Source organism: Penicillium canariense, assembly GCF_028826845.1.
Source record: "Penicillium canariense strain IBT 26290 chromosome Unknown utg000001l_segment0_segment0, whole genome shotgun sequence".
Lineage (NCBI taxonomy): Eukaryota > Fungi > Ascomycota > Eurotiomycetes > Eurotiales > Aspergillaceae > Penicillium > Penicillium canariense.
The window spans coordinates 7930630-7956710 of record NW_026622728.1 but is presented as its reverse complement, the minus strand read 5'-3'; the positions used below and the strand labels follow the sequence as shown (position 1 = coordinate 7956710).

At 53.0% G+C, this 26081-nt stretch overlaps 8 protein-coding genes across 8 annotated transcripts; 4 read left to right on the top strand and 4 right to left on the bottom strand.

Moving 5' to 3' along the window:
• Positions 1–446: 446 nt before the first annotated feature.
• N7482_002744 (Multicopper oxidase abr1) lies at positions 447–3210 on the bottom strand (the record flags this gene model as incomplete). Its single annotated transcript, XM_056684869.1, has 6 exons — positions 447–504; positions 561–638; positions 689–784; positions 838–927; positions 980–2820; positions 2875–3210. 6 exons carry the CDS (start codon positions 3208–3210, stop codon positions 447–449), a joined length of 2499 nt encoding a protein of 832 aa, XP_056548475.1.
• Positions 3211–5175: 1965 nt separating this feature from the next.
• N7482_002743 (ACT domain-containing protein) lies at positions 5176–6769 on the top strand (the record flags this gene model as incomplete). Its single annotated transcript, XM_056684868.1, has 3 exons — positions 5176–5220; positions 5275–5684; positions 5761–6769. 3 exons carry the CDS (start codon positions 5176–5178, stop codon positions 6767–6769), a joined length of 1464 nt encoding a protein of 487 aa, XP_056548474.1.
• A 321-nt stretch (positions 6770–7090) lies between these two features.
• Positions 7091–11657, bottom strand: aspC (septin CDC12; the record flags this gene model as incomplete). The annotated part of the gene is made up of 13 exons (XM_056684867.1): positions 7091–8177; positions 8240–8310; positions 8543–9099; positions 9170–9514; positions 9576–9745; positions 9947–9974; positions 10083–10141; positions 10200–10708; positions 10774–11084; positions 11193–11355; positions 11414–11456; positions 11524–11537; positions 11616–11657. The coding sequence occupies 13 exons, from the start codon at positions 11655–11657 to the stop codon at positions 7091–7093; spliced, it is 3399 nt and encodes a 1132-aa protein (XP_056548473.1).
• A 320-nt stretch (positions 11658–11977) lies between these two features.
• N7482_002741 (snoRNA-binding rRNA-processing protein PWP2) lies at positions 11978–14905 on the top strand (the record flags this gene model as incomplete). Its single annotated transcript, XM_056684866.1, has 5 exons — positions 11978–11995; positions 12047–12159; positions 12225–12720; positions 12779–13026; positions 13084–14905. The coding sequence occupies 5 exons, from the start codon at positions 11978–11980 to the stop codon at positions 14903–14905; spliced, it is 2697 nt and encodes an 898-aa protein (XP_056548472.1).
• A 989-nt stretch (positions 14906–15894) lies between these two features.
• Positions 15895–20164, bottom strand: N7482_002740 (chromatin-binding exonuclease XRN1; the record flags this gene model as incomplete). The annotated part of the gene is made up of 2 exons (XM_056684865.1): positions 15895–18383; positions 18457–20164. The coding sequence occupies 2 exons, from the start codon at positions 20162–20164 to the stop codon at positions 15895–15897; spliced, it is 4197 nt and encodes a 1398-aa protein (XP_056548471.1).
• Positions 20165–20682: 518 nt separating this feature from the next.
• On the top strand, positions 20683–22349 carry N7482_002739 (WD repeat RBAP46/RBAP48/MSI1 family protein; the record flags this gene model as incomplete). The annotated part of the gene is made up of 6 exons (XM_056684864.1): positions 20683–20707; positions 20763–20822; positions 20924–21029; positions 21090–21551; positions 21621–22106; positions 22175–22349. 6 exons carry the CDS (start codon positions 20683–20685, stop codon positions 22347–22349), a joined length of 1314 nt encoding a protein of 437 aa, XP_056548470.1.
• A 793-nt stretch (positions 22350–23142) lies between these two features.
• On the top strand, positions 23143–24372 carry N7482_002738 (GTP cyclohydrolase I; the record flags this gene model as incomplete). Its single annotated transcript, XM_056684863.1, has 4 exons — positions 23143–23438; positions 23498–23637; positions 23706–24010; positions 24070–24372. 4 exons carry the CDS (start codon positions 23143–23145, stop codon positions 24370–24372), a joined length of 1044 nt encoding a protein of 347 aa, XP_056548469.1.
• An 839-nt stretch (positions 24373–25211) lies between these two features.
• Positions 25212–25799, bottom strand: N7482_002737 (uncharacterized protein; the record flags this gene model as incomplete). Its single annotated transcript, XM_056684862.1, has 1 exon — positions 25212–25799. One exon carries the CDS (start codon positions 25797–25799, stop codon positions 25212–25214), a length of 588 nt encoding a protein of 195 aa, XP_056548468.1.
• Positions 25800–26081: the final 282 nt, after the last annotated feature.

Sequence of the window (26081 nt, the reverse complement as noted above, 5' to 3'; positions counted from 1 at the left end):
GGCGCTCGATCTAAGGATGCGGCGTCTCTTCGCTATGATGGCGTCGCTGAATGGGGGATTGAGACTTTCTTCGAAATAGTCGCGATCGCGCGCGTCTTCTATTCAGTATCCCATTGGGACGCAAACCCCATTGTTGTGTTAGAACGGTCGTGATGCTTGAAAGGATGGACCTGATTCTCACTCACTACTGCATGCGGAAACGCGGCGCAAAGAGCAACGGGAAGTGGTTTCCTTCGTATGTCGCATTTCTAAGCTTTGACTACAGTAAGACAGGAAATAAATGCGACATGCGAAGTGTGAAGAAAGAATAACAAGTCTTTTATTGCTGAGAAATAGTAATCGATGCTAAATGTGCTCCAAGTAGGATTATGCTAGTATTACGCGAGAGATTTGAAGCATCAAGCTTATATACAAGCTTTCACAGAATGAAATGCAACTGCCGTCGTTTACTGCTGATGCTCATACTGCTGCCAGTATTCGTAACCCTCGGGAAGGTCGTTAGGACTAGCGGGAGAGATTAGCTCAAGTCCCGTGTCTCGTGCTTATGAAATTTGACTTACCCATTGTCGTGAGTCTTGATGGTGTAACCGCCATCCTTGACATAGCCATCGTTGCTGGTGGGGTGAGGCCAGGGGCCCCTAATAGAGGATGAGCACGGGTTATGAATTGAAAAGCAGAGGGAGCTTACTTAGTATCCTCGTTGTGGGCAATAATAGGCTGTCCGTTAGGACCATGCCCAATTTGGGCATGGGACTCATCGTTGATGGGGTTAGGCCATGGGCCCCTACACTGATGTTTAGCTTGGGCTATTGCTTGATCAGGTGAAGAGATGTTTACCTGGTATCCTCGGAGTGCGCATAGTCAGCATGCGGGCCTTGTCCAACCTGGGCGGAGCCGTCGTCAGTGTGGGGGTGAGGCCAGGCGCCGCTGATTGAATAATTAGTATAGTTTCCATGCAACTTGTGTGAAGTAAACTTACTCGCTCTCGTGCTGGTGCACATCGACAGGCGTGTCATGGGGAGGCGGGGCCAGGGGTGCACAGTAGACAGGCTCTAGTGGCACGGACTCTTGGGGAGCCGGGGCCACGGGAGCAGGAGCCACGGGGGCAGGGACGTGAGCAGCAGGCGCCTGTGGGGCGGGCTGCTGTGCAATGGGCTCGGGAGCAGCAGGCTGAGAAGTCGGTGTCTGTGGGGTGGGCTGCTGTGCAATGGGTTCAGGAGCAGCAGGCTGAGGAGCCGGTGCCTGTGGGGTGGGCTGCTGTGCAATGGGCTTGGGAGCAGCAGGCTGAGAAGCCGGTGCCGGCTGGTAAGGAGGGGGCCCATGGGAGTGAGTGGGATAGGGTGCTGGGGGCTGCTGAGGAGGAGGCGACTGGGTAGGCTCAGGCGCAGGAGCCGCAGGAGGCGGCGGAGTCCAGGTAGTCGTCTGAGGCGCGGGAGGCGGCGGCGGTGGTGCCGAAGACGTCCCAGGCTGCTGGGGAGCAGAGGCAAGAGGCTTGAAAGAGTACATGGCGCCGTGAACCTCGGTTTCAACCTCGGTCTTCGCCCCAGCAAGATCAAGGCCGTACTTGCCCGCGGCGTTGCCATTGGTGGGGTCGGGATAGGCTGCACAGGCATCATAGTGGCTCTGGGGAGGAGCGTCCTGGGAATCGGGGAAGGTTTCTGGGGCCTCAATGATGGTGGCAACCAGGCCGGCCTCGACGTGCCACTCAACGTGGCAGTGCAGAAGCCAGACGCCGGGGTTGTTCGCGCGGAAGCGCAGGACGGTATGGCCATGGTTCTGAACCATGATGGTGTCGCGGCGGATGGGAGTCTGCGAGACGTTCTGGTAGTAGGCGCCGGTGAAGTAGCCCCCATCAACATCAGAACGCTGCAGGACCTGGAACTCGTGCCCGTGCAAATGCCACGGATGCAGGTTGTTGTGATGATTGTTGATGACGATCTCCACGACGTCGCCGTACTTGACGATGAAGGGATTCACCTGGCCATAAACTTCTGGATTGGACGAAAACTCCTTTCCGACGCTGGTGGCAGTGTACAACGTGGGGACATCCTGGGGGATGTAAGTCTTGTTGTTAATCATGAAGCGATTGATACCATTTATCTCAGCAGAGAAGGTGTCGATGATGATCTGCTTGTTCACTGGCTGCAGCAGAGGCTCCTTGTCGAGGGGAACGAAGGCGACATCGTCCACGAAGCTGAACTCGTGCAGAACAGGAGGTGGGGGTAGAGGCTTTGCTTCATCATACACAAGCCAAGCAGTCACGTTGGGATTATAATTGGCGGGAATGGCGCGGTTTTCGTAGATGAACATCATGTTGATATCCATCGTGTTCCAGATCGCAAAGTTCTTGCTAGTATCGGGCTTCGTGTGGATCAGGACACTCATCCGCTGACCAGGGGCAACACGAAGCATCTGGTTGCCAACTGGATACGGTTCAGTGTAAATTCCATCAACTTCCACGACAGTCATCTCGTGGCCGTCCAAGACCCAGGTGTGGCCGGGCCAGTTGCCAACACAGACGATGTGAACCAAATAAGTCTTGTTGGGCTGAACCTTGATCTTGGTTTTGGTGGAATCATTGATCAAGGCCGAGTCCGGAATCGGCTCCTTGCCACCGAAAGCCTCCTCGTTCTCCTGCGATAGGTAGTCATGCAGCAAGTCGGCCATCTCGCGGTGGTACCACTCGCTGAGAGTAAGAGTGAATTCATCATCGTAGTGGAAGGGCGGCTTCGGATCGTGAACAATGAAAGCACCACGGAAGCCATCCGGATACTGGCCCATGTTGTGCGAGTGATACCAGTAAGTTCCGGTTTGGTTAACCTATTGACCTGGTTAAACAACGGTCTCAATATGATCATCAATGTCTGAACTCACAATAAAATTATACTGCATGTGCTGGCCCGGGGCGAGGGGGCACTGGGTCACCGAGCTGGAGCCGTCCATGACTCCAGTGTGGTACTGATGAAAGCCGTGCCAGTGGATACCAGTCGACTGGTTGCCCAGACCGTTGTACACGTCCACAATCACACGGTCCCCAAGCTCGACATCAACCTGTGGGCATGGCCATTGGCCGTTGATACCAATGACAGGCCGTGTATATCCATCCGGGGAGGCATTGACCCAAGTAACGTTCCAATTGAGGTAGACGTCCTTGGCGGCGGCCAGCTTGGCGGCAAAGCCAGCCAAAAGAAGCAAATTAAACTTGCCCATGGCGGCTGATCATCTAACGAACGAGTGACAATCGGATCCAAAATTCAGACAGATAGCTAAATCCTCCGAGCAGAGGCAGCCGATGGATCAACGTTAGACAGCCAAAACTAGAAATTAAGAATTAATGTAAGGGGGAAAAAAAATGAGATTGTCGACAAAAACGAAGGTCGGTGCAGGTCGTCCACTGCGATAATTGCTCGAAAGATCAACGTCCAGGGAAAGGAAATGTCTTTCCTTTAACAAAGCGCGCGATATTGATCTGCGCTAGGGGGCAATGTTTGTTGGTCCCTGAATCGGGTGCCATGTTTCCCGCAATGCCGAAAGCAGTGCAGTCGATTCAAGGAACAGAGGACAACAGAGGTAACCTCAAGGGCATAGTGTACCCATTCGGTGATATGTTTTGTGCCGAAGCATTCTCGGGGGCTGGCATGCAGATGAATAGCTGGTCTCGGCCACGGATCAGGGCTTGCACGCAAGGGGTTGCATGCCGGGCTGACCAACTCGGTAAAACAGAAACAAAAAGCAAGTGTAGAAATTCAAGGGAGCTATCAGGTCAGGCGATCTCTCATTGTGGTGTAGTTAGTCATTCAAAGGGTCAAGATGGAATGAATCTATGGGGTTCGACTTCAATTCTGAAGTAAGCACGTTCCCACTGCGAACCCAGCTGTTCATTATGCTGGTTGGACCACGGCAGCTAATTTAGTTGCATCCCGCCAAATGGGATATTTCCCCGGTAGCAGTAACCCACGATGTATACGTCCTAAGTAAAAGTTCGTCCCTGCGCACATGTCGACGGCGATGACATAAATCCCCGTCGTATCGGCGGGGTTCGGCGGGCAAAAATCATCGGGTCACGGCTCCACTCGCAACGGTTCCTTATCGGCCGATGACTATTTGGCCAAGGCACCGTTGGAGTGCAACCGTGTCCGAGACGCAGAAGTGGGGTGGCCTGCTGCACGAACATATCGAACCTGCGGGCATTTCCCCGGCGATAGGGTATGGCCCATTCGGACGCATCAGGCAGGATATATCTTCCCTGGCAGGTCGAGCGGGAGCCCTACCGGGTCGATCGTGTGGACAACGCGGGGCCGTGCAGATTGATCAATCAGGCCAGTCTCATTGGCCCGAGAGGAGGCTCCCCTGGTCAATCAGATTCAGTGCTGCACCCCCCAGGATTCGTGAGGTGGTGGTGCACTTATCACAGGGGTTAATCCCCCGCAAGCCCGTCCAGGCCAGGGAGTAGTAGACCGGGTGCTCAGGTACCAAATGCATGTCATGGCGTCCGTGCGGGCCCGCGAACAGCGCCTAGCGCGGGGCCTGCGATAAGCAGTGGGGATGATTTCCTAGTCGAGATGCGGTTAGTCAGATTAATGAGATAAAAGGTTGCAGGAAGAGATTTGGTAACCCACGAGCGATAAAGCCGGAAAGGAAGAGGGGGAAAAGTCTGGTCGAATTTGGCGGTCATCCAGACTTGTCTTTTGACGCCTGATCGGCGAGGGCGTGACTCGTACGTTGGCTTTTCCGCCTTGCTTTTCTTCCTCCCCCAGATACAAAAGACAGCCCACCCAGATTCAGCCGACCTGAACCCGTTTTTGAGTCTTCTGGCCCTCATAGCTATTCTTCCTCTATTCTCTCGTGCTTCCAATTCCCACTGACGCCATCCCGCACGTCTGCACTGTCACCATCGCCGTCTCGTAGCACTGGCTGCATCCCGCCAATGGCGTAATAGCTGAACCGCCGGAAACCACCATGCCAGTTGGGACGTGTCTGGCTCCAAAGGGAAGGAAGAGACGCCATTCAAGTGGACCCCGCTGAAGTACTGCATATCTGGGTCTCGCAATCTCGCAGTCTCGCAGTCTCGCAGTCTCGCAGTCTCGCAGTCTCGCAGTCTCGCAGTCTCGCAGTCTCGCAATATATTCCCTCTGCACTGCTACCGTGTATCCGGTTGCACGCCGGCAAGAAACGATGGAGCAATCCATGTCCATGATCGATGCCCAAGTGCAATTTTTAGTGAGTCACCCCGTACGGTGGGTATCCTTCACCAGGTCTAATATATATTCTCAGGAGGAGCACCTGGTCTTGGTCCACATCCCCTTGGAACTGTACCCCTACTTTTTGAAACCGGTGCTTAGACTCATTCTTGACGAAATCTCCCCGTTGGAAGATGGCGAGAAGGACGAAGATGACTTCTTGGCGGACATGGAGTCTATTTCTGATGAGGGCTCCGAGTACCGAGCACCGGCATTCTTGAACGTTTCCATCACCCCCGTGGAAGTCTCTGTGATCTGCCCGAGGCGCCTGGTCGAGAAGTATTTCGATCCCCTCATCAACCAGCTCAGCCAGATAGATATATCGCTGCGGTCTCGCGTGCATATCAGTGAAAATGACTACATCGCCATGCAGGTTCTGGGCCAAGGTCTAGAAGCCGGCAGGCGTGTTCTGGAGCTGACTAGCCCGCTAGCCATGGCAGGAATGTGAGAATCTCCTCCTTGAAATATATAGCCATTGGGGAGAGATACTGGCAGTCAAATACTGACCAGGCTATTCCAGCTCAATCTTCTTCATTTCAACCTACTTCTCCGACTACATTCTCGTGCCCCTGCGCAGCAAATCCAACGTAATATCCGCCCTCGAAAATCGGGGCTTCCAGTTCGAAAACGCCAACACAGCCTTTGTTAATCCTCTCAGTCCAACAGGGGAAAGAAAGCTCAGCGAAGTTATCCCACCACTCACGCCTCCGCCATCAAGCGTCGCAGAACTCCAAACCCGTACCTTTGAAAACCTTCGCAAACACCAGATTCTGCCTGCTGTAGATGACAGTCTCCGCCTCGTCCAGTGCGCAGCACACCACCAGTATAACCGCGAAGAAAGCTCCATGTCAATTCTACGCAATGCGCTGACAACTGTACTCCTCGTCGATGAGCCGCGCTTCCTTTCACTCACCCTCGCCGCGTTGGACCCGGCCGCCTCCTTGCTTCTCGAAAAGCGGTTGCTTCCACGCTTTGCGCGACAATCCGATTACGAAGATGGCTCGGGGCTACTGCTCGGCTCAAAAGAGGACTATTTGATCCCAATAATGCTGGACCTGCGCGATCTGCCGCTGGAGGCATCCGGTATCGTCTGCGGGGTAGCCGGGCGTCTTGCCGAAGCAACGAACGGGTCGTCGCGTAGCGTAACTAGCGGCAACGCAAGTATTGCCAGCGGGAACGACAGCAGTGTGATCGCATCAGTGTCTAAATTGTTTGATACTTTTGGCACCCGGCTTGCTCTTGGTGATAAGAAGTCGAAGCCCTCGAGTCAGCATCAATTGGCGCCGACAACTCACCATCTCAAGCCGGACCTGGATGCGTCGGCGGATGCGGTCGAGATTAGTTTTCTGAGTACTGCCCGTGCTGGTACCATCATTGTGGGCGAGGACGAGCTGCAGAGGGCGATTGATGCCCTCGAGGCGGAGAAGATGCAGGATTCAGCTGCTGAGGTGACATCCGATAGCCCTGGGGTTGGGCTTGGGCTCAACCCTGGCACTGCCGAGGATTCTGAGCCTGAGCAGAGCCAGTGATCGAGGGTGTGTCTTTACAAAGCCAGATGTGTGGACATCTCCCCTACCTCCTTTCCAAGGGAGTGGGGGAGGGGGTGCCAAAAAGTGCTTTTGTTTTATATTCTTGGGCAATGCCTGTATGAGTACATGATCTTCGTATCTATCCATTTTGAGCCCTGGGGTTTGAGCTTTTTGGGTTGCGTTGTTGTCAGCTTAGTATGTCTTTATTTTTATGATGGCTACGTGGTAAAACGACAGATCCTCATCAATCATACAGCTCTTGGAACAATATATTTTATTCCTTACCCGATGACAGTTCAACCAGTATTCGTATAAACATATCTAAGCCGCCTCGTACACATACAGCGTCGAATTGTGCAGATCAGGGAGGCAATAAATTCTCAACTTTCCATCCACAACAGCAACATCGACTGGGTTCTGCGTCATCGTTCCTCCAAGATCACTTGTCAACGCGACCGGGACCTCCCACAGGGGTTGCATAGTCTGAAGATCGACCAACGCGATGCCACCCAGGTTAAACGAGGGTCCAATCGTGGCTACTCCGCTGCAGAACATAATAGCTCTCTTGTTATTCTGACCGCCACCAACACGGGCTGCAAGAGCATCGGGAAGTGCATGATGACCGAGGAACTTGCAGTCTTGATAATCGACGAAGAAGGACGGATCTGGCGCGGAAGCCTGAGGAGCTGTGAAGCCAGGCAACGGTGTGAATCCATGCGGATAGTCTTTTAGAGACCATGTGGTAGCGTTGCGGCCGCCCCAGTTCAGCGTGACGAGATCATCGGTGACAGTGTCATGGACGATCCCACCGTTGTGATCTTTTGTGCGGAACAGAGATTTCTTTTCCAAGGTAAGCGGGTCGATCTGGACAATCGTTGCAGTTGTATTCGGCCGGTACTGCGACAGCGTCGCCCACAGATAGCGGCCGTCATAATCGATGCCGCCGGTGTGGTACTCAAGATCTCCAGGTGCCGTCATAGTGGCATTGGCAATGAGATTGCCCTGGCCACCATAGATGAGGATGTGTGCGAACCCTGCGCCGGGAGTGCGGTCTGTGCCGTTGATCGGCTGAAGATATTTCACGGTGGGAGCAGTCCACTGCCCGGCGGAAACGAAGTAGCGATCGTCGCCGAGACGGGCCAAACCCTCAGGCTCACCAGTATCGCCCTCGAATTTAGTTTTCGAGATGAGATTCCATTCCGTGGAGCGGCCAAGGTTGGCGAACAGTTGGACTATGGAAGCTCCGTCGGAGGAGGCATGCGATTGGGGGAGCTTGTTGTTTGGGAGAAAAGGTTCGTTCGAACGGGCAACAGTGAGATGCGCAGCCGCAGAAGTTGCTATCGCTGCAGCCACAGCTGGGGCGAGGATTGAGGAGGCTTTCATGTTGATCTGCGGCTGTGGAAGGCAGCTAATGTCTCTCAGGAGCAGCGAGTGGTTCTCCTGTAGGCTAGCTAGTGCCTTTTTATAGACCCCCAGGTAATAAAATGACCGAGAGCCGGCACACCACGGATGATGTCCGGGCTTTGGTGCGAGGCAGTGCCCTGCAAGATGTGAGGTTAATTATCAAGGAACCGCGGTGGAGCGGAGATGTGGGTAGCCACGTTCCACGGAGAAGATCGGCCGTTGGCTCAACCAAACACCCGGACGGTACCTGGAATAATTTTAATGCATTAGCCCAAGTTCCTGACACTCCGTCGAAAGCAAAGGAAGCCACCTACCATCCGGACATCCGGCAGCCCAATAGCCATTCTCATTCCATGCCACGCAACTTACGACCCTGACTTTCTCTCCCATCGGCACCGTCGCAACAGTCTCTCCACTCAATACATCCCAGGCAAAAACAGCGGCGCCAAGTTCAGTCCCAGCACCCTGGGCAGCTTCACTACCACTTAGAACCACTGCATCGCCCTGCGCAAACACAGAGCGGACCCGCAGCTCGGTGTTGCGGTAGGTATGGCCGGACTTAGCACTGGAAACTCCCTGTGCAGGCTGTTCGTCCTTCTTGGATGGCCCACCAAAAGCTGTGAGGAGCTTTCCATCTGTGCGATCCAGCATTCGGATGTAGCTATCCAGCGTAGAGGCCAGCAGGGCATTGCCATCTGCCGAACACCGCACACTCGTCACGGGGTGCGCCAGGACGTCGACGGTGGCCTTGCCCATGCGAACATCGTAGACACGGACGTGGCCGTCGTAGCTACCGCTGGCAATCGAGTACGTAGGCAGATGCACGTTTAGGCACGAGACGGTGTCGGTCGCTTCGGTGAGAGTCTGGATAGGCTTGTAGGCGTTGGACCGGGTATCCCACAAATTAATTGTGGTGTCTGCACTGCCTGTAACAAATAACAAATCCGTTAGCAAAGCAAGGCGAAAGTTACAACGGAAAGCACCGAGGGACTATACCAGATACAACCACCGAGTCACCCTCGCCCGCGAACTGAACGGCCTCAACTCTGCCGTTGTGCCCCGTCCATCGCCTCGTGGTACCTCCCTGCTCGACATCCCATAGAAAGACCTGCCGATCGCCTCCCACACTGGCGAAGCGTGCATTGTCCGCGGTGACGGCCACGTCGAGCACCGAGTAGCCGTGCGCCTCGTACCGCTGGATCGGGACGGTGGTTTCTATGGGCGTCGTAGAGTTTTCAGCATTGCTGGGGACAGCGCGTGAAAGGTGGATGGCGCGGTCGGAGGAGCCCGTGAGGATGTAGGTGCCAGGGTAGCTGGAGAAGGTCACCGCATTGACCGAGCCTGGCGCAAAATGGAACCGTTAGTATTTGCTTGCGGTGAGCACCTAAGATGACAGGCGTACCATTGTGTGTTTTGAGAGTGTGGAAATGTCGAATTGGAAACTTTCTTGGGGGCATGGCCGTTGGGAAAATATCGCGACGAGCAGGAGGACGGCTGGATGACGTTTTGAAGCTGGCGGAAAGCGGGATTGATGCTTGGACCTGAAGCTCGGCCAAATGCGGTCCGAATCCACTTACAATTTAGAGAGTTACAAGTACACAAGTTTATTACCTAGCAAGAAGCCAATGGAAAAAAAATTTAAAACCTAAATTCGGGCAAAGAATTAACTCTGTATTTTCCGCGCTACAGAATACAGGAGGGGTTATTATCAAGGATGTAGAGACACCATCGCTAGCTACCAGCGGTAAATGGATATAACAGAACAAAACGAACCAGCCCATCGAGGCGAAGGTGCGCCCTCCTAAGCGCGTGAACGGCAAGACATAGGGTACTCAAGATAAAGAAACAACGAGAGAGAGAGAGGCACACGGGTGCCGACTCCCTTTTGAACCATCATTCTAGCGACGACCGTGGCTGCGGGTGCCGGGGCCCTGCAGGCCTTCGATCTCTTGCTCGAGGGATTTGATGCTGCCAGAGGTCAGTACTTGTCAACACCAAGGAGGGGATTGATGATTCCATAACGTACGCGGCGTGGGTAGCCTCGAGATCCTTGTTGAGTCTATCGCGCTCGGAGATGAGCTTCTGCTCCCACTGTCGGAAACGCTGCTCCTCGACCTTGACCTGCTCGGTGAAACGCTTGCGCAGGTTCTCTTCCTCCTCCTTGAACTTGGGGTTGTCCAGCTTGCGGGGTCTGGCCTCGCCGAACTTGCGGGTCTCCATCTGCTGGGCACGGTAGGCTTCATAGTGAGACTCCTCGGTGGTGTGGATAAGATCCAGCATGTGGGTGCGAATCAGGATCGAACGGAGCTTCTTAAAGTCGCAATGGTCCTCATTCTCCACCTCAGCGACACCCCACGCGTACTGGCGTCCCTTGACAACGCGGCCATCGTTGGCCTTGACATCCTTCTCAGAACCAATGACGGCGAAAGGCATAGCCGCCATCAGGCTGCGGGCGTGGGTAGCGGCATGCTCATCATCCTCCTCGACCGGCGGGGTGTAGATCTTGATGCCCTGGGCTTCAATAACGGCGCGAATCTGGTTATTTAGTTAGTACGAAAGGCCCCTAGTCAAACAAAATCCCCAAACAGGCTCCAACTCACTCTCTCCTTGTACTTGGCAAGATCGGCGTGGCTGAGGGTATCGGCCTTGGCGACCACGGGAATCAGGTTGACGCGCGAGCTCAGGCGCTTCATGACCTCGATATCGAGAGGCTTGAGGGTGTGTCCAGTGGGGCGGATGAAGTACAGGCAGGCGTGCACACGCATGTCAATCTTGTCGGTACGACGGGGTTGCTGCTCCTGGAGCATGTACGACTCGTGCTGGTCATCCAGAAACTCGATAATGGGCTGCCACGAGTCACGGTTGTTGACATAATCGCCGAAACCGGGGGTGTCAATGACGGTCAGGCGAACTGTAAAAAAAGAAAACAGGTCAGCTATCAGTACCTGAAAAACATGCCATCCAAACAGAAAGACTGCCATCGCTGCCTATCCACCCCCGAGGGAATCCCATTTCGCACCTTTGAAGAACTTCTCCTCCAGCTCGGCCTTGGTGATCTCGATCTCGACGGTGCGGTCGACCTGCTTCTGGTGGCGGCGCTTGTGATCGGCATAGTTTTTGATGGTGGTGGAGAAGAGGGTGTTGATGAAGGTAGTCTTTCCCAAACCCGACTCTCCGGCAACCTGCAACAGCGCCGTTAGTGTCGAGGCCCAGACCGGGACAATCCAAGCTTAGACACACCATAATTGTGAACGCCGCACCCCGCTTCGCGACAATTTTGTGTCTGGATGCCGTCAATCAGAATTAATGCCCTGAAGTCAATTCGTCACCATTTCCGTCTATGTACGCACCGCTGGTTGGGAAGCTAGAGCCAATATCACCATGTTAGCTATGATGACACCAAACGCGTTTTCGCAGATTCGGGAAGGGACTGGGGTCTTACATTGGCAATGCCAATGGGGGTGGCGGTCTCCGTTGTCGACATGATGTGCGTGTGGTCGGGGGATATCAAGGAGCAAATAAAGTGACGAGAAACCCCTCAGGAAATGACCGGGCTGGAGTGGGAAGATGGTCGGAGTTCCTTGGGAAAAGGGGAAAGGCGATGAGCTGCTCGTTGCTGCTTCCCCCTGAATCTCCTTTCGTTTTCTGGAGTATAGCTGGCCTTGCCTATCTGGGACTAGTGGTCACACTATACCACTTTGGGTTCGGGACCGGACTATCGCTGATCCGAGGCTTATCTTTTTGGATTGGGTTGCGGCAGAGATGAATTTTTGACGGAGTGTCTCGAGCTGTCGCAAAGGGAAAATGAAGACAGACTTCAAGGTTGGTGTGGTTCGGCGTGCTCTAATGGCCTACTGGCTAACTTCTATCTAGTTCTCCAATCTTTTGGGGACGGTCTACCGCAAGGGCAATCTGCTCTTTACTCCCGATGGCACCTGCTTGCTATCGCCAGTAGGCAATCGCGTCTCGGTGTTTGATCTTGTGCAGTAGGTATTCCGGACTGGTGAATCACAAGGGTTAGGACCACAATTGCTCATTATATGCCTTTTAGTAACACCTCCTATACCCTTCCCTTTGCCCACCGCAAGAATATCGTCCGCCTCGACCTTACACCTCGAGGCAACCTCTTGCTCACAGTCGACGAGGACGGCCGGGCTATCCTAACCAACTTCCACCGACGCATTGCGATCCACCACTTCACTTTCAAGGGTGGGGTCTCTGCTCTTAAGTTTTCTCCGTCCGGTCGGCATTTCGCAGTCGGTGTGGGCAGACGCCTCCAGCTTTGGCAGACCCCCTCTACTCCCGGTACCGAGACCAACGGCGAAATTGAATTCGCTCCATTTGTTCTACACCGTGACCTTGCGGCACACTTCGACGATATCCAGAACATTGAGTGGTCGAGTGACTCGCGGTTCCTGCTCACTGCCTCCAAGGACTTGACGGCGCGCGTATGGAGTTTAGATCCAGAGGATGGGTTTGAGCCCACCACGCTGTCTGGTCACAGACAGGGAGTTGTGTGTGCATGGTTTGATGCCAATCAAGAAAAAGTGGGTCTCAACGCACTCGGGGCTTCCTAGTACAGCTTTATACTAATTCTCACACTAGATCTACACTGTCAGCCAGGATGGTGCTCTTTTCCGCTGGGAGTATGTCGCGAAGAAGGATCCAGAAACAGACGAGGATATTGCCTCAGCTCGGTGGAGGATCATCAAGAAGAACTTCTTCATGCAAAATGATGCCAAAGTCAACTGCGCCTCGTTCCATGCGAAATCCAATTTGCTGGTGGTGGGCTTCTCCAACGGACTGTTTGGGCTGTATGACCTGCCCGAGTTCAACATGATCCATCTGCTTAGGTATGCTTGACTTATTGATCTTAACTGTTGGGCTTTTGCTGACTGGCCCCTTCACAGTGTCTCCCAGAGCAACATCGACGTTGTAACGATCAACCAATCCGGAGAGTGGCTTGCATTTGGGTCGTCCAAGTTCGGTCAGCTGCTGGTGTGGGAGTGGCAGTCTGAGTCGTACATCCTGAAGCAGCAAGGTCATCTGGATTCCATGAACTCGATTGTTTATTCGCCAGACGGACAGAAAATCGTCACGACCGCCGACGACGGCAAGATCAAGGTGTGGGATGTCAAATCAGGCTTTTGCATTGTGACTTTCACCGAGCATCAGAGCGGAGTGACTGCATGTCAATTCGCCAAGAAGGGCAACGTCCTATTCACTGCTTCTTTGGACGGCTCAATTCGCGCCTGGGATCTGATTCGGTACCGCAACTTCCGCACTTTCACTGCAGCATCTCGGCTGTCGTTCTCCTCCTTGGCGGTCGACCCCAGCGGCGAGGTCGTGTGCGCCGGCTCGCTTGACGATTTTGACATCCATGTGTGGTCTGTACAGACTGGACAACTGCTAGATCAGCTTTCCGGTCACGAAGCCCCTGTCTCTAGTCTTGCCTTTGCCGCAGATGGTAACCATCTGGTCAGTGGCAGCTGGGATCACACAGTCCGAGTCTGGAGCATTTTTGGCCGAGCACAGACCAGTGAACCTCTCCAGCTCCAGTCCGATGTGCTCAGCGTCGCTTTCCGGGCCGACGGCCTCCAGATTGCAGCCTCTACGCTCGATGGACAGCTGTCATTCTGGAACGTCTTCGAAGCCATACAGGAAGGCGGTCTTGACGGTCGTCGTGATGTTTCTGGTGGTCGGAAATTATCTGACAGACGCACCGCCGCTAATTCAGCAGGGACCAAGTCTTTCAACCGTATCACATACAGCGCCGATGGTAGCTGTATCCTTGCGGCTGGTAACAGCAAATATATCTGCTTGTACGACGTGACTACCGGATCTCTCATCAAGAAGTTCACGGTCTCGGTCAACACATCGTTGGACGGTACCCAAGAATTCTTGAACAGCCGTGACCTCACGGAGGCAGGACCTCGCGGCCTCATCGATGAGACTGGTGAGATGTCTGACAAGGAAGATCGCATTGACCGTTCCCTGCCTGGTGCGAAGCGAGGTGATGCTGGTGCGCGCAACGTCCGGCCGGAAGTGCGAGTGACATCGGTCGATTTTGCTCCAACCGGACGCTCTTTCTGTGCAGCCTCCACCGAAGGTCTTCTTATCTACAGCCTGGACACAGACTATGTCTTCGATCCTTTCGATCTGGATATTACCATCACTCCGTCGACCATCATGGCCACTCTTGATGCTGCTAAGGCGGCAGCGGCGTCCAACACCGCGGACGATGACAACACATTCCTGAAAGCCCTTATCATGGCCTTCCGCTTGAACGAATCCAAGCTCCTCCGTGCCGTGTACGAGTCTATTCCTCCGTCGGATATCCCGCACGTGGTGCGGTCCGTGCCCTCAGTCTATCTGCCCCGTCTGCTTCGGTTTGTTGCACACGCCGCCGACGAGACCCCTCATTTGGAATTCAACTTGTTGTGGATTGAGTCTCTGTTCAGCTGCCATGGTCGATACTTCAAGGACAACTCCGGGACATTTGCGCCTGAGCTACGCGCGGTCCAGCGTGCCGTCGACGAGATTCGGGAGAACCTCAAGCGACTCACCGAGAAGAATGTCTATGACCTGAAATTCCTCTTGTCCAAGCCTGTCCTTGCCGACAAGAAGCCTTCCGCTTCTTTGCTTGCCCTGGATAATGGCGATGCAGACGAAGCTGACGATCAGATGGCCGAAGCTGATGACGACGAAGGTTCATGGGTTGGTCTAGAATGAGTATCGTGAAAGATTCCCCTGTAATGTCTACTTTGCATTTGCGCTTGGCGTTTGTACATTAGGAAAAGGCGAGCTCCCAAAAAAGTGTGTATAGAAAAAAGTCCCAATCGGGGTTTTTGTTTAAACAATTGAAGAATTCACCAAACCTGATGCAGTTTGTGCTCCCATAGTGTCAATGCATCGCATCGTCATAGAACCTTCTATACTTTCAGGCGGTCTCTTCATCCCCAACGGGGTACAGATCTGCTTCCCAGCCGGTCCAATTAGCAGAAATCCCAACTTCATGGCGCATCCGTGTTCGACGGGTTCCGAAGGTGTCAGGATCCAGCAGATCGAAATGCATTTTGCGCATCAAGCACAGCTTCCAAAGCCGCCTTAATCGGACTTGCGGCGATGAAGCGCCCCGGACAAGCTTGACAACCGAATCCAAAGTGCATGTTTGAGGGACTGATCGTGATAAAGTTGGTAGCAGTAGATGTAGCCAGTGATGCGCCATTTTGCTCTCGTTTTTCCTTTCCAGAATCTATACCTATCGAGCCGGATTATCATGGAAAATGAGTTCAAGTTCTAGGAAAGTCGGAGACCGGCAAATATTGGTGTTGGAGAGCATGTTTTCCCGGATACCAGGGCGTCCGCGTTGTTTCGCAAGTTGCCGCCTGGGCCGCAAGAGACGGGTTTGAGAGTTCGGGGTCTCTGATGTTACTGGATGCTGATTTCTTTTCTTGTTGAGGTTGTACGTGGCTAGAATGACAATATTCAAGGCTATTGGCGGACTAAGACAGATCTATGAACCATCTGAAGAGAGGTTTAGCTGCGGTATCATTCCATTTCCTATCCTTTTCCTGTTCTTCAGATAAACAAACGCAGGCTTAAGTACCAGCCGTACGCATTCCGCACGACCGGTACATACCTAAAACAAAGAATCTGATATACACAATGGGAAGAACCATAGCTTCGTTGCTCTTCAATTTTGACAATGTTCCATTAGATCACTGGCTGGTCACAGGGGCACCACCCCGACCGCCACGGCCCCGGCCGCGGTATCCATTACCACGTCCTCGTCCACGGCCACGACCTCGGTCCAGTCCCTGGGGTGGCGGCATCTGAGACATGTTCTGGGGGCGGAAGTTCGGGTTGTTCTGTACAATACCCTCGCTCGGGTCACTGTTATCAACAGAGGTATAGCCACCTCGGTCATGCTGTCCACCCCGACCACGGTTTCCGTTACCACGGGGGCCACGAGGAGGGCCATTGTTGGGGTGAGGGCGGTGCGGGAGTGCCTTGGGATGGCCATTGTTCATGGAAACGTGACCACCGCGGGAAGCTCCATGACCGGCCACGGCACCCTTGAATGAGCCTCTCAATGGGGGAGGAGCCGAGGCATTTTTCAGCTGGCCCTGCCCATTCGGACCCAAGGGGGCACCGTACCCAACAACGGTAAGGGGAGTAGGCTGTTGTTGGCTCTGCTGGTTGTTCGCCGCACGAGAAACAGCTATGAGCTGTCGGAAGGAGACGTTGAGCACAGATGACGCAAGCACCGTCTGCCCGCGGAAGGGCGAGCAGCGGCCGCCAAGTGTAGTACCGCTCATGAAGGACACATCAAAAACGACATCAAGTAGGAGGGCACGCGAGGTCCTCGTGAGACCGACCACCGTACCACGGGTAGCAATTGGTACTTTGCCCGAGTCCTGGGCATATACAACTCGATCTCCGAGTCTGAACGTCTGGTTGCCCAGACGATGCTCAACGTCGGCGGGGCGAAGCAGGGCGCTACGGGGAACACTGCGGACCTTCTTGGCCTGCATCTGGGGCTGGCCGAGCTTGTCGGCATCCTGTTCAATCAACTCAACGATATCGGAATCCAGTTGCTCGGCATCAAGAGGCACTCTCTCAAAGTTCTTAGCCTCAATAGACTTGAGCCAATCACGGATCTCCTTCATCTTCAGAAGGGCCGTTTCCTCAGGGTAGAAATCAGTCGGAGCGTAGCGGTCCTTTTGAGGGTTTCGCTGGATTCCAGCAATAAACTCAGGGAAATTGATCATGTACTGATGCAGTAGATCCACTGCTTTTTGGCTGAACTCCCAGCCAGACTGTCCGCGACGGGAATATCCAAGAACCTTTTGCTTCCGAGCCTCGAACTTGAGGTTCAGACCCAAGTTCACACGGGTGCCGTCGATATCAACGGAGAACGATGATGTGATCTTAGCCAGTACCAGAGGATTGAGATTGAGGCTGCGTGCAATGGCATAGGAAGCCATATAAGGGCAGTGTTGTTCAGATTGCCTGACGCGTGCCTTTCCGAATTCAGATTCGCGATCCTTAACAGCTGCGAGCAATCCGTTCACCTTGCCATCGGTATGACCGGTAACGTGAACAGGTCGTCCGTAATTGAAGTCGCCCAGGAAGAATGCGCGAGAGCCTTCAGGAAATTCTTCTTCGATGGGGAGAGCCTCCTTCTCAATGAAGCGCTCATCAGGGTTAAGGACATCATCGACAACAACTTGAAGGGCATAATCGGTCTCCTGGCCGGGGATATCGGTGAAATATTTCATAATGGCACCTTCATCGGTCTTGATCATGCCCTTCAATGGCTGGATATGGACCAAAGACTCAACTCCTCCGATGATCATACCAAGACGCTTGCTGTAATAACCTTCAATCTTGTTTGCGTTCTTCCTGAACTGTTCAATTTGTTGAGGAGTGTGAGGGATCTGGACGATGTGAGGCTCGCCTGGCGGAAGGATGTAATCGAACAGCTCGTCCGAAACACGAATGACAAGAGCTTCTTGCAGGAATGGATATCCGACGTGGACTCGTTTTCCAAGTTTCTGCTTGGCTAATTCGATACCGGACCGGCTTCCGGGGTCAAGAAGAGTGACGATTTGACTCTCGTTGCGGCTCTCCTGTTGGAATACGGTAACTCCATGGAAACCCAATTGGCCGACATGCGGCAGTGTCTTAATACTAGGGAAGCCAGCCAGAGCCGCCTCGCCTAGATGCACACCCTCCATCAGACCGTTGTATGGCTCCAGTCCATCCATAGTAGGAAGGTCGAAGATATTCTCAATGCAGTGGCAGTTCGGGAGATCGGGGAACACGCCAGGCATCGAGGAAGGATAGACAAAGTTCACTTCGGGTGAATAAGTGAATTTCAAACTAACTCCAAAGCCATTACGAGCTTTTTCGTCGGGGCTGAGGAACTTCTCCTTGGTTTTGAGGGCAGTCAACAGCCGCTTCTCGTCGATGAACGGAATTTTGACCACTGCCTCCCATTCCATCTTTTTCCCGTTCATATCCAGTTCAAAATCACGAGGATAGAAATCAATAATAGGAGAGTCGGGTGACGTCATGAGATCCCAATAGGCACGAGGCACAGTCTTCTTACTGCGATCCGGCAAGACACCCATCAGCTGCTCATACGGCCGGAAGGGCTGTCCAAGCCGGAAGTTCATGTCTGCACCCAGACCTTTTTTCACATCTGAACCGCCGTTAGTAAAGAATTATAGACAAAAATTGGTCCCAAAAGCTGGTCCCAGTGGGGATTTACTGACCAGAAATCATCGGAGCATAGTGATACCGGAAGAACCAGGGCCACGACGCAATACCGCGGTAGTAGTAGAACAAGACCCACTGCAACCCTTGCACGTAGTTCTCAGTCAACTGCTTCATTTCCTCCTCATTATCCAGTCCCCAGCCAAATTTGGACCGGTAGTAATTATCTTTCCATTCCAGAAATTTGGCGTCGTACTGCTGCTCAGCGGCTTGTTGCGCCTCCTCGGCAGTCATATCCTGGACCTTGGCCCGCTCATATTTGCGAATAATACGCTGGACAGCCATGGATGCTTCTTCATCTTCATAATCATCGTCGTCATTGTCGTCATCACCCTCTGCTTGCGGGAGCTGTAGGCGCATAAATCGATCGCCAGCCTCGTTGTCCACGGTGGACCACTGCAATCGAAGCTCATTCGCAAGCTGTTCCAAAAAGGTGCGGTCACGAGCTGGCAGCGTGGGAGGGAAATCCAAAGGCTTCGGGTCAGATGCCGTGCCAGGCGGATTCTGCACGTACTTCTTGACTTTCTTGAGAATGTCCTTCTGGGCCGACGTGATGGTCAGCTCTTTCGTCTTCTGTTTCAGCTCCAGAGAGCCATCATATCCATTCTGTTTGGACTTGATCCACTGCGCATCGGAGTTCTCGGCCTGGAAAAACCGGTGCTCGACCTCGCTCAAGGCCTCCACAAGAATCCCTAGCCGGTCCACATTGATTACACCTTGCTCGTTGATGTATCCACCCATCTTTCGCAAGACATCCTTGTAGATCTTGAACATGAGCGCCAGCGCACCTTCGTTGATATGCAAATTTGGCAAATTCGGCAAGAAATCGTTTCCAACAAAGAAGGCCATGAGAATGAAATCATCAATCACTCGCTCCATATCGAATGGGAAATTAAGAGCCCCTTCCTGCTCAAGTTCCTGAAACTCCAACTCCAGGTACTCCCGAACCATACTGAGGTGCAAAAGAAAGAAGTTTTGGTGTTCGAGTTCTTTCGGCTTCTTCTGAACTTGACGGCCGAATGTCACCTCTTCACGGAGGAGGCAGAAGTGAGGATCATGGCTGAGCAGACCCAACATGATCAGATCGGCATCCAGGCCATAAAGACAATGGCGGACGTTGGGGTGATAGTCGGGCTGCGCTTTCGCGCGCCGAATGTATTCCATGATCTTGTGTTCACCCTCACCGGGGACCTCGTGGCCCGATAGCACAATTTCAACACCCTGCCAATCCGAATCCTCCGAGATCTTTTTGTTGATAAAATACTTCAGTTGTTGTGTCAATTTCGCCATAAACTCGGTACCGGGGGTAATGCAGTTGCTGTCGAATGGATCTTCTTTGGGCATTTCAAGACCCTGCTGGATGGCCTTCTCCCTCGCCACCTCGGCGTCCAGCGCCGTCCTGAAGCGACGCGCTCGTTGTTGATTCATCTTGGCGCGCGGTGCGACACCATCCACCGCCATGAAGAAGAGCTTCTTTGGTTTGATCTTGCCGAACAAGTGCTCGATGTAGTTGAAGATTGCAATGAACATTTGCTCCTCGGTCATGCGGAATGTCGGAGAATCGCTGTCCTTGTGCGTGCAGTTATGAATAATACCGTTCATATCGAGATACAGGCTGTCAAACTCGGGGATACGGCTCTCCGCGATCAGCATGGAGATCGCGGGATACCGCTCGCTCAGCCAGCGGAAGAACTTCGGAACACCCATGATGACAATGGGTAGTCGGCAGAAATTGGATAGGACAAGATAATGGTACAAGAAAAGGATCCAGTGGCAATATTTCGCTGGGGTGAAGGGAGATCGAGGGGATCGTCAGAGAAATCGGAACAGACTTGCGACCGACGAAAGCAAACCCATCCAAGGACTTAAGAGATCGTAAGTGAATAAGGATCAAAACACGGAGAGCACCACAGGTCCCGCGAGAATCGTGAGAAAGGAACCCCGGGGGGAGAGGAGCAGAGAGAGGGAGAGGTCTGATGTGAAGAGGAAGCTTTCCACGTTGTTGCTCCGCGGTACTCGAGTCATCGCCAAGCCCGAGCCTGCCTATTTGGGACTAGCGGCCAAGCGGCTTAGTCGTCGCCCATTAACGCGGTCTGAGCTTGCCCGTCGCGTTGCCCGTGGATCGCATCGCCCTTCGGGACTCTTCTACTTGACCTTTTCCGGTTGATTGTCCTTTCGTCCCTCTTCGCGGTCGCATTGATTGTCATTGTCTTATATACAGCATAATGGAGCCCTATGAGGACGAGAATGGTGAGTGTGGGAGCTGTGTGCAGCTGCGCGAAATCTCAAACTAACCAGTGAATAGCTATGGTGGAAGAGCATGAGAAGGAGCAGGAGCACACCCAGGAAAAGATTGTAAATGAAGGTAATCACTCCTCCTCGCGACTTCTCCCCTCCAACTACGTCCTATACCCTCCTCCTGACGGTTCGCGATCAACATGGCTAACCTTACGCTCCATCTGTCAGAGTACAAGACATGGAAGAAGAACGCGCCGTTCCTCTACGACATGATCCTCAGCACAGCCCTCGAATGGCCTACCCTCACCACTCAGTGGCTGCCCGATGTGCAAGCGTCAGTGCCTTTCAGTGAACTCTCTGACCTATCGTAATCTGACCGAACTATCTTCTACAGTGTTCCCGACAAGCCCTATTCTACTCATCGCCTCCTCATCGGCACCCACACCGCTGGTGATGCCCAAAACTACCTTCAGATTGCGCACGTGCAGCTCCCCAATGCCAATGCCCCTAACCCGGATGACTACGATGAGGACAAGGGCGAGATTGGTGGCTATGGTGGGGGCTCCAAGAAGTCGCCAATGGAAATCAAGTTCAACATTGTCCAGAAGATAGATCACCAGGGAGAGGTCAATAAGGCACGCTATCAACCACAGAACCCGAACATCATTGCGACCATGTGTACGGACGGTCGGGTGATGATCTGGGATCGCTCAAAGCACCCCAGTATGCCTACGGGGACTGTAAACCCTCAGATGGAGCTGCTGGGTCATGAGGCGGAAGGCTTTGGTCTGAGCTGGAACCCCCATGAAGCTGGCCACCTCGCAACTGGCAGTGAGGACAAGACAGTTCGACTTTGGTGAGGATTTTGAACCCTAGCGATTCCTCCAACTGATACCGAAAGACCCCAATGCTAACATACACACAGGGATTTGACAACATACACCAAGGGCAACAAGGCGTTGAAGCCTACCCGTACCTACACACACCACTCCTCGATCGTTAACGACGTCCAACACCATCCCCTCCATTCTTCCCTCATCGGCACTGTCTCCGACGATATTACACTACAGATCATCGATGTGCGCAACGCTGACAGCACGCGCTCTGTCGCTTCTGTTGGGGGCGAGCACCGCGATGCTATCAACTCGATCGCTTTCAACCCCGCTTCGGAGACGATTCTGGCTACTGGGTCAGCCGATAAGACTATTGGGATTTGGGATTTGCGGAACCTGAAGGCTAAGCTGCACTCTTTGGAAGGCCACACCGACTCCGTGCAATCCATCGCATGGCATCCTTTCGAGGAGTCTGTGCTCGCTAGCTCCAGCTACGACCGCAAGATCATGTTCTGGGATCTCAGCCGAGCGGGTGAGGAACAGACTCCAGAGGATGCCCAGGATGGACCACCAGAGCTGTATGTTTCCCATTGTTGCGTTTCCTTCCCATTTTTTCCCTTCAAGATGACTGATCTGCCTTCTTTAGCCTTTTCATGCATGGTGGGCACACCAACCGCATCTCCGATTTCAGCTGGAACCTTAACGACCCCTGGGTGCTTTGCTCGGCCGCCGAGGACAACCTTTTGCAGGTGTGGAAGGTCGCGGATGCGATTGTGGGCAAGGATCTGGATGACGTCCCGACAGAGGAGTTAGAGGCATGATCTGTTGGCTGACTCACTCTACTACTACTACCATGCCTCTCTTGCTTATTTGCCATATTATTTTTCTGGTGTGCTTGCGGGCGAAAAGGTTCAGAATCAGGAATAATCAAAAACATATGGATACATGATTCCTTCCCTTAGCCCCGCGGAGTAGAGGTACACGGAACCTTCGGTCATATCTCTACCGTAATATGACTCGATACATATCCAATACTAATAGATATTCTCCGCATGACGCAATCATGGCGACCACCCAAACTAGGCCTACATCACCGAGCAGCAATTGATAGCTGGGAATGTTGTGTGTTTTTTCCCTGGTAATTCAACTCGGTAGACATCAGAAAGGTTGCGGGTTGGCTCGGAGATGATATATATGCCCAGGCTGTGGATATATTATCATGTTCCTCCATGAAATAGTTTCTACCAAAACAGCATGCAAGTCCTTTCTGTCCAAATATCAGAAATTTTGTTGAACGACTGTCTGGTTTGAGATCAATTGGTAGTGTTAATTGCCCGAAAAAACTCACTCGAACCCAACGGTCCTCGCGGGAAACTGATTGCGCCACCGGAGAATGAGGATCGAAGAGGGCAGGCGGTGTCGCAAAAATGAGGGGAACGCTTTCAAACGGGCTTAGCGTCCCGTGATTTCCGATTTGTATTTGCGTCAAAAAAAAAGCAGAGTCATCATGTCGCTGACAATGTACTGCTAAGCTCATTGCATTTATTCTTCTTTGTTGACAAGTTCATTCTTGAAACCACCAATTCTTAATATCCTCAAATCCAAATCATCCTTATGGGTTCTGGTTCTCCTCCGGGCCCGGCCAAGCCGTCGGCCATTCCGTCCCACATGCTGAACGGCAGCTCACCCCTCCAATCGTCCACGGGTGCTGGTGGCGGTACTCGTGTCCGTGATGCTCGTGAACGGGAGAGTCTCAATACCTCCATTCGTTCCTCTTTTGCTCCCCGTGTCCCCGCTGAGTTCGATTTCGTCGAGGCGAAGTCCGACCCCGCGGGCGAGGTCGCGGGCGAGTCCACTGCCTCCACCGCTGCCACCGAAGCTGGAGCTGCACATGCTGCCCTGACTCTGCGGTATGTTTCCATTTTCACTAACAAATTGCCTATCTCGTCCGTCTCTGACAGTCGATCAGTGGCCGACTCCCTCTGAATGACCCTCCCCGCCACCCCCGGGATGAGGGTGGCCCGTTGACCCCGCCGGCGACGGCAAGCCGCCCCGCCAGCCCCTATACCATGAACCCCCCTATCGACTTTGACGGGCTCAGCTGGCCCTGTAAGTGACACCGTTCAATTGCTCTACTGAGATTACAATCCCCGTTCTAATATTTTTTCGCCACATAGGCCCCGGCACACGGCAGCGGTTGGAATCGACGCCGGAAGAGAACGAAGCGCGCATCCAGAAACTTGCGGGGGCAGTCCGGACAATTCTTGAATGTGTTGGTGAAGATCCGGAGCGCGAGGGCCTCCGCGAGACCCCGGAGCGATATGCCAAGGCCATGCTGTACTTCACTAAGGGCTATGAGGAGAACGTCCGGGATCTGGTCAATGGCGCTGTTTTCCACGAGGACCACGACGAGTTGGTTATCGTGAAGGACATCGATGTATTTTCTCTGTGCGAGCACCACATGGTGCCTTTTACTGGCAAGGTAGGGACAGACAGACCCTGCATATATACCCGTCGAATCATGCTGACCATGTGGGGCAGATGCATATCGGCTACATCCCGGATCGCCGTGTTCTTGGCCTCTCAAAGCTGGCCCGCCTGGCTGAGATGTTCTCCCGTAGACTTCAGGTTCAGGAGCGCCTGACCAAGCAGGTTGCACTGGCGATCTCAGAGGTCCTTAAGCCTCGCGGTGTTGGAGTTGTCATGGAGTCTTCCCACCTGTGCATGGTCATGCGAGGTGTTCAAAAGACCGGCAGTACCACCACCACCAGCTGTATGCTGGGATGCATGCGGTCGAGTGCTAAGACCCGCGAGGAGTTCTTGACTCTGCTGAATCGTCGATAGAACATTACTGTTCTTTGGCTCCTACCTTGTGCCATACTCCCAGCTTGTTTACGAACTGGCGAGACAAGTTATGACTTTGGAGTTTTGGTGGTGACCTTTCAACAGGTTTATCGTTTATCTAATGCTGGCTTTTTTTCTTATGAGCATGATGCTCTAGCGCGGATCTGGATGTTTCCTTCTTCGACGTTTTACTTCTTCCTCCATCTCACTTCTTGCATATACCTCGGAATGATGCCGACACCCTGCGATCTTTCAACCTTCCTTCGTCAGGGACGAAACCAAGCATTACACCTCGTTCACGCTTGTATTGTCCCGGCTAAACCACGACATACACTTTCATTTTATGATGTTTAGACTAACAGACCCTACACCGGGCCTTTTTTTGCTTTCGAGTTTAGTTGGAGTTCTGTTCTGGAGACCGAAAACCTCTTGGCGGCGCCGGCGAGGCTGTTTCAACACTTTACGTTTCACACTGTACCCTACCATTAAATCCCTGATTCCGGGACTTGTCCCTAGCTGTTTGTCTATGCGCAATGTCACTTTACTCAGAATATCATGTCAAAGGGAATTTACGACCACAGTTCGCCGTTTTCAGAAAGAGAAAATCTCATTCTTTTGATAAGTACTCTGGCCTTTCTAGCTCTCTTCAATATCTTCTAGAACGTTTTTATAAAGAGTGAAGGAGGAAAATTGGGTTGCGAATATCTTTAAAATGCTTTGAATCAGACGCAGCCCACAATGTTCCATCTTATCAAACACGCCTCTGGCATGGACACGACAAAATTGGCGCTTCGGCCGCTTGAACACGGTGCTGCAAACCACGCGGAATCCTAATAGGCCTACCCCTTTACATTTGACTTCCCCCACTGACAGATCGCCATTGAAACGGCCCAGGATTTAGCCATGTTCGACGTCGCAGGGCAAGTGATCAATTGCCCGACATTAGGTGTCTTGCCACACTGGACTGGAGCATGAAAATTAGGACACTCGAAAGTGCCCGGTGCATCGGGATTGCCCTTATAGACGCAGTCCTTGAAACCCAGTTGTTGCCCTCCATAATCGATTTTCGAGAATTCCATGTCCGACGGGAAGGGAATTGGCTTTGGCACGTCCGTTCCCTTGATGCTCTGAGCTGCCACCATGTACTGCAGATCGTCCCCGCCACACCAGTCAAGGGGTCTTCCCACAGGGAGATGCATGATTTGCCAGTACTGAAGCTTAGCCGGCGTATCAATCCACTCATAGACGAAGACCATTTGGGAAGTCGGTGTTGGGTCGGGAGGCACGCCAACGGGGCTCGTGGGGGTTTGCGTAGAGGTTTGCGTGGGCGAGGGAGTTGGGGTGTTACTCTCGTCGGTGGTATATTCCGGATCATCAAATATTTGCTGGTCGTCGGGCTCATCTCGTTTGAGATCCTGCTTGTTCATTGACCAAGATCCATCTCCCTTCCATCCGTATTTTTGGTTGAAGTAATTGTAGGTATAGAGCCACGCGTAATTGTCCGCTAATTCCCGTGTTATCTCAAGTTGCCTTCAAGTAATCATGAATAAGGTTGAGTCGATGAATTCTTACCATTCTTACCCACTTCGGGGTTGGGACGCCACTTTGACCTTCTCGTTTGGTAGGTGTTTTTCCACGCGAATTCAGCCGTGTAAAGAGACCCATACATTTTCTATTGCATCTTGGTTAAGCAGCCGCCGACTGAATCA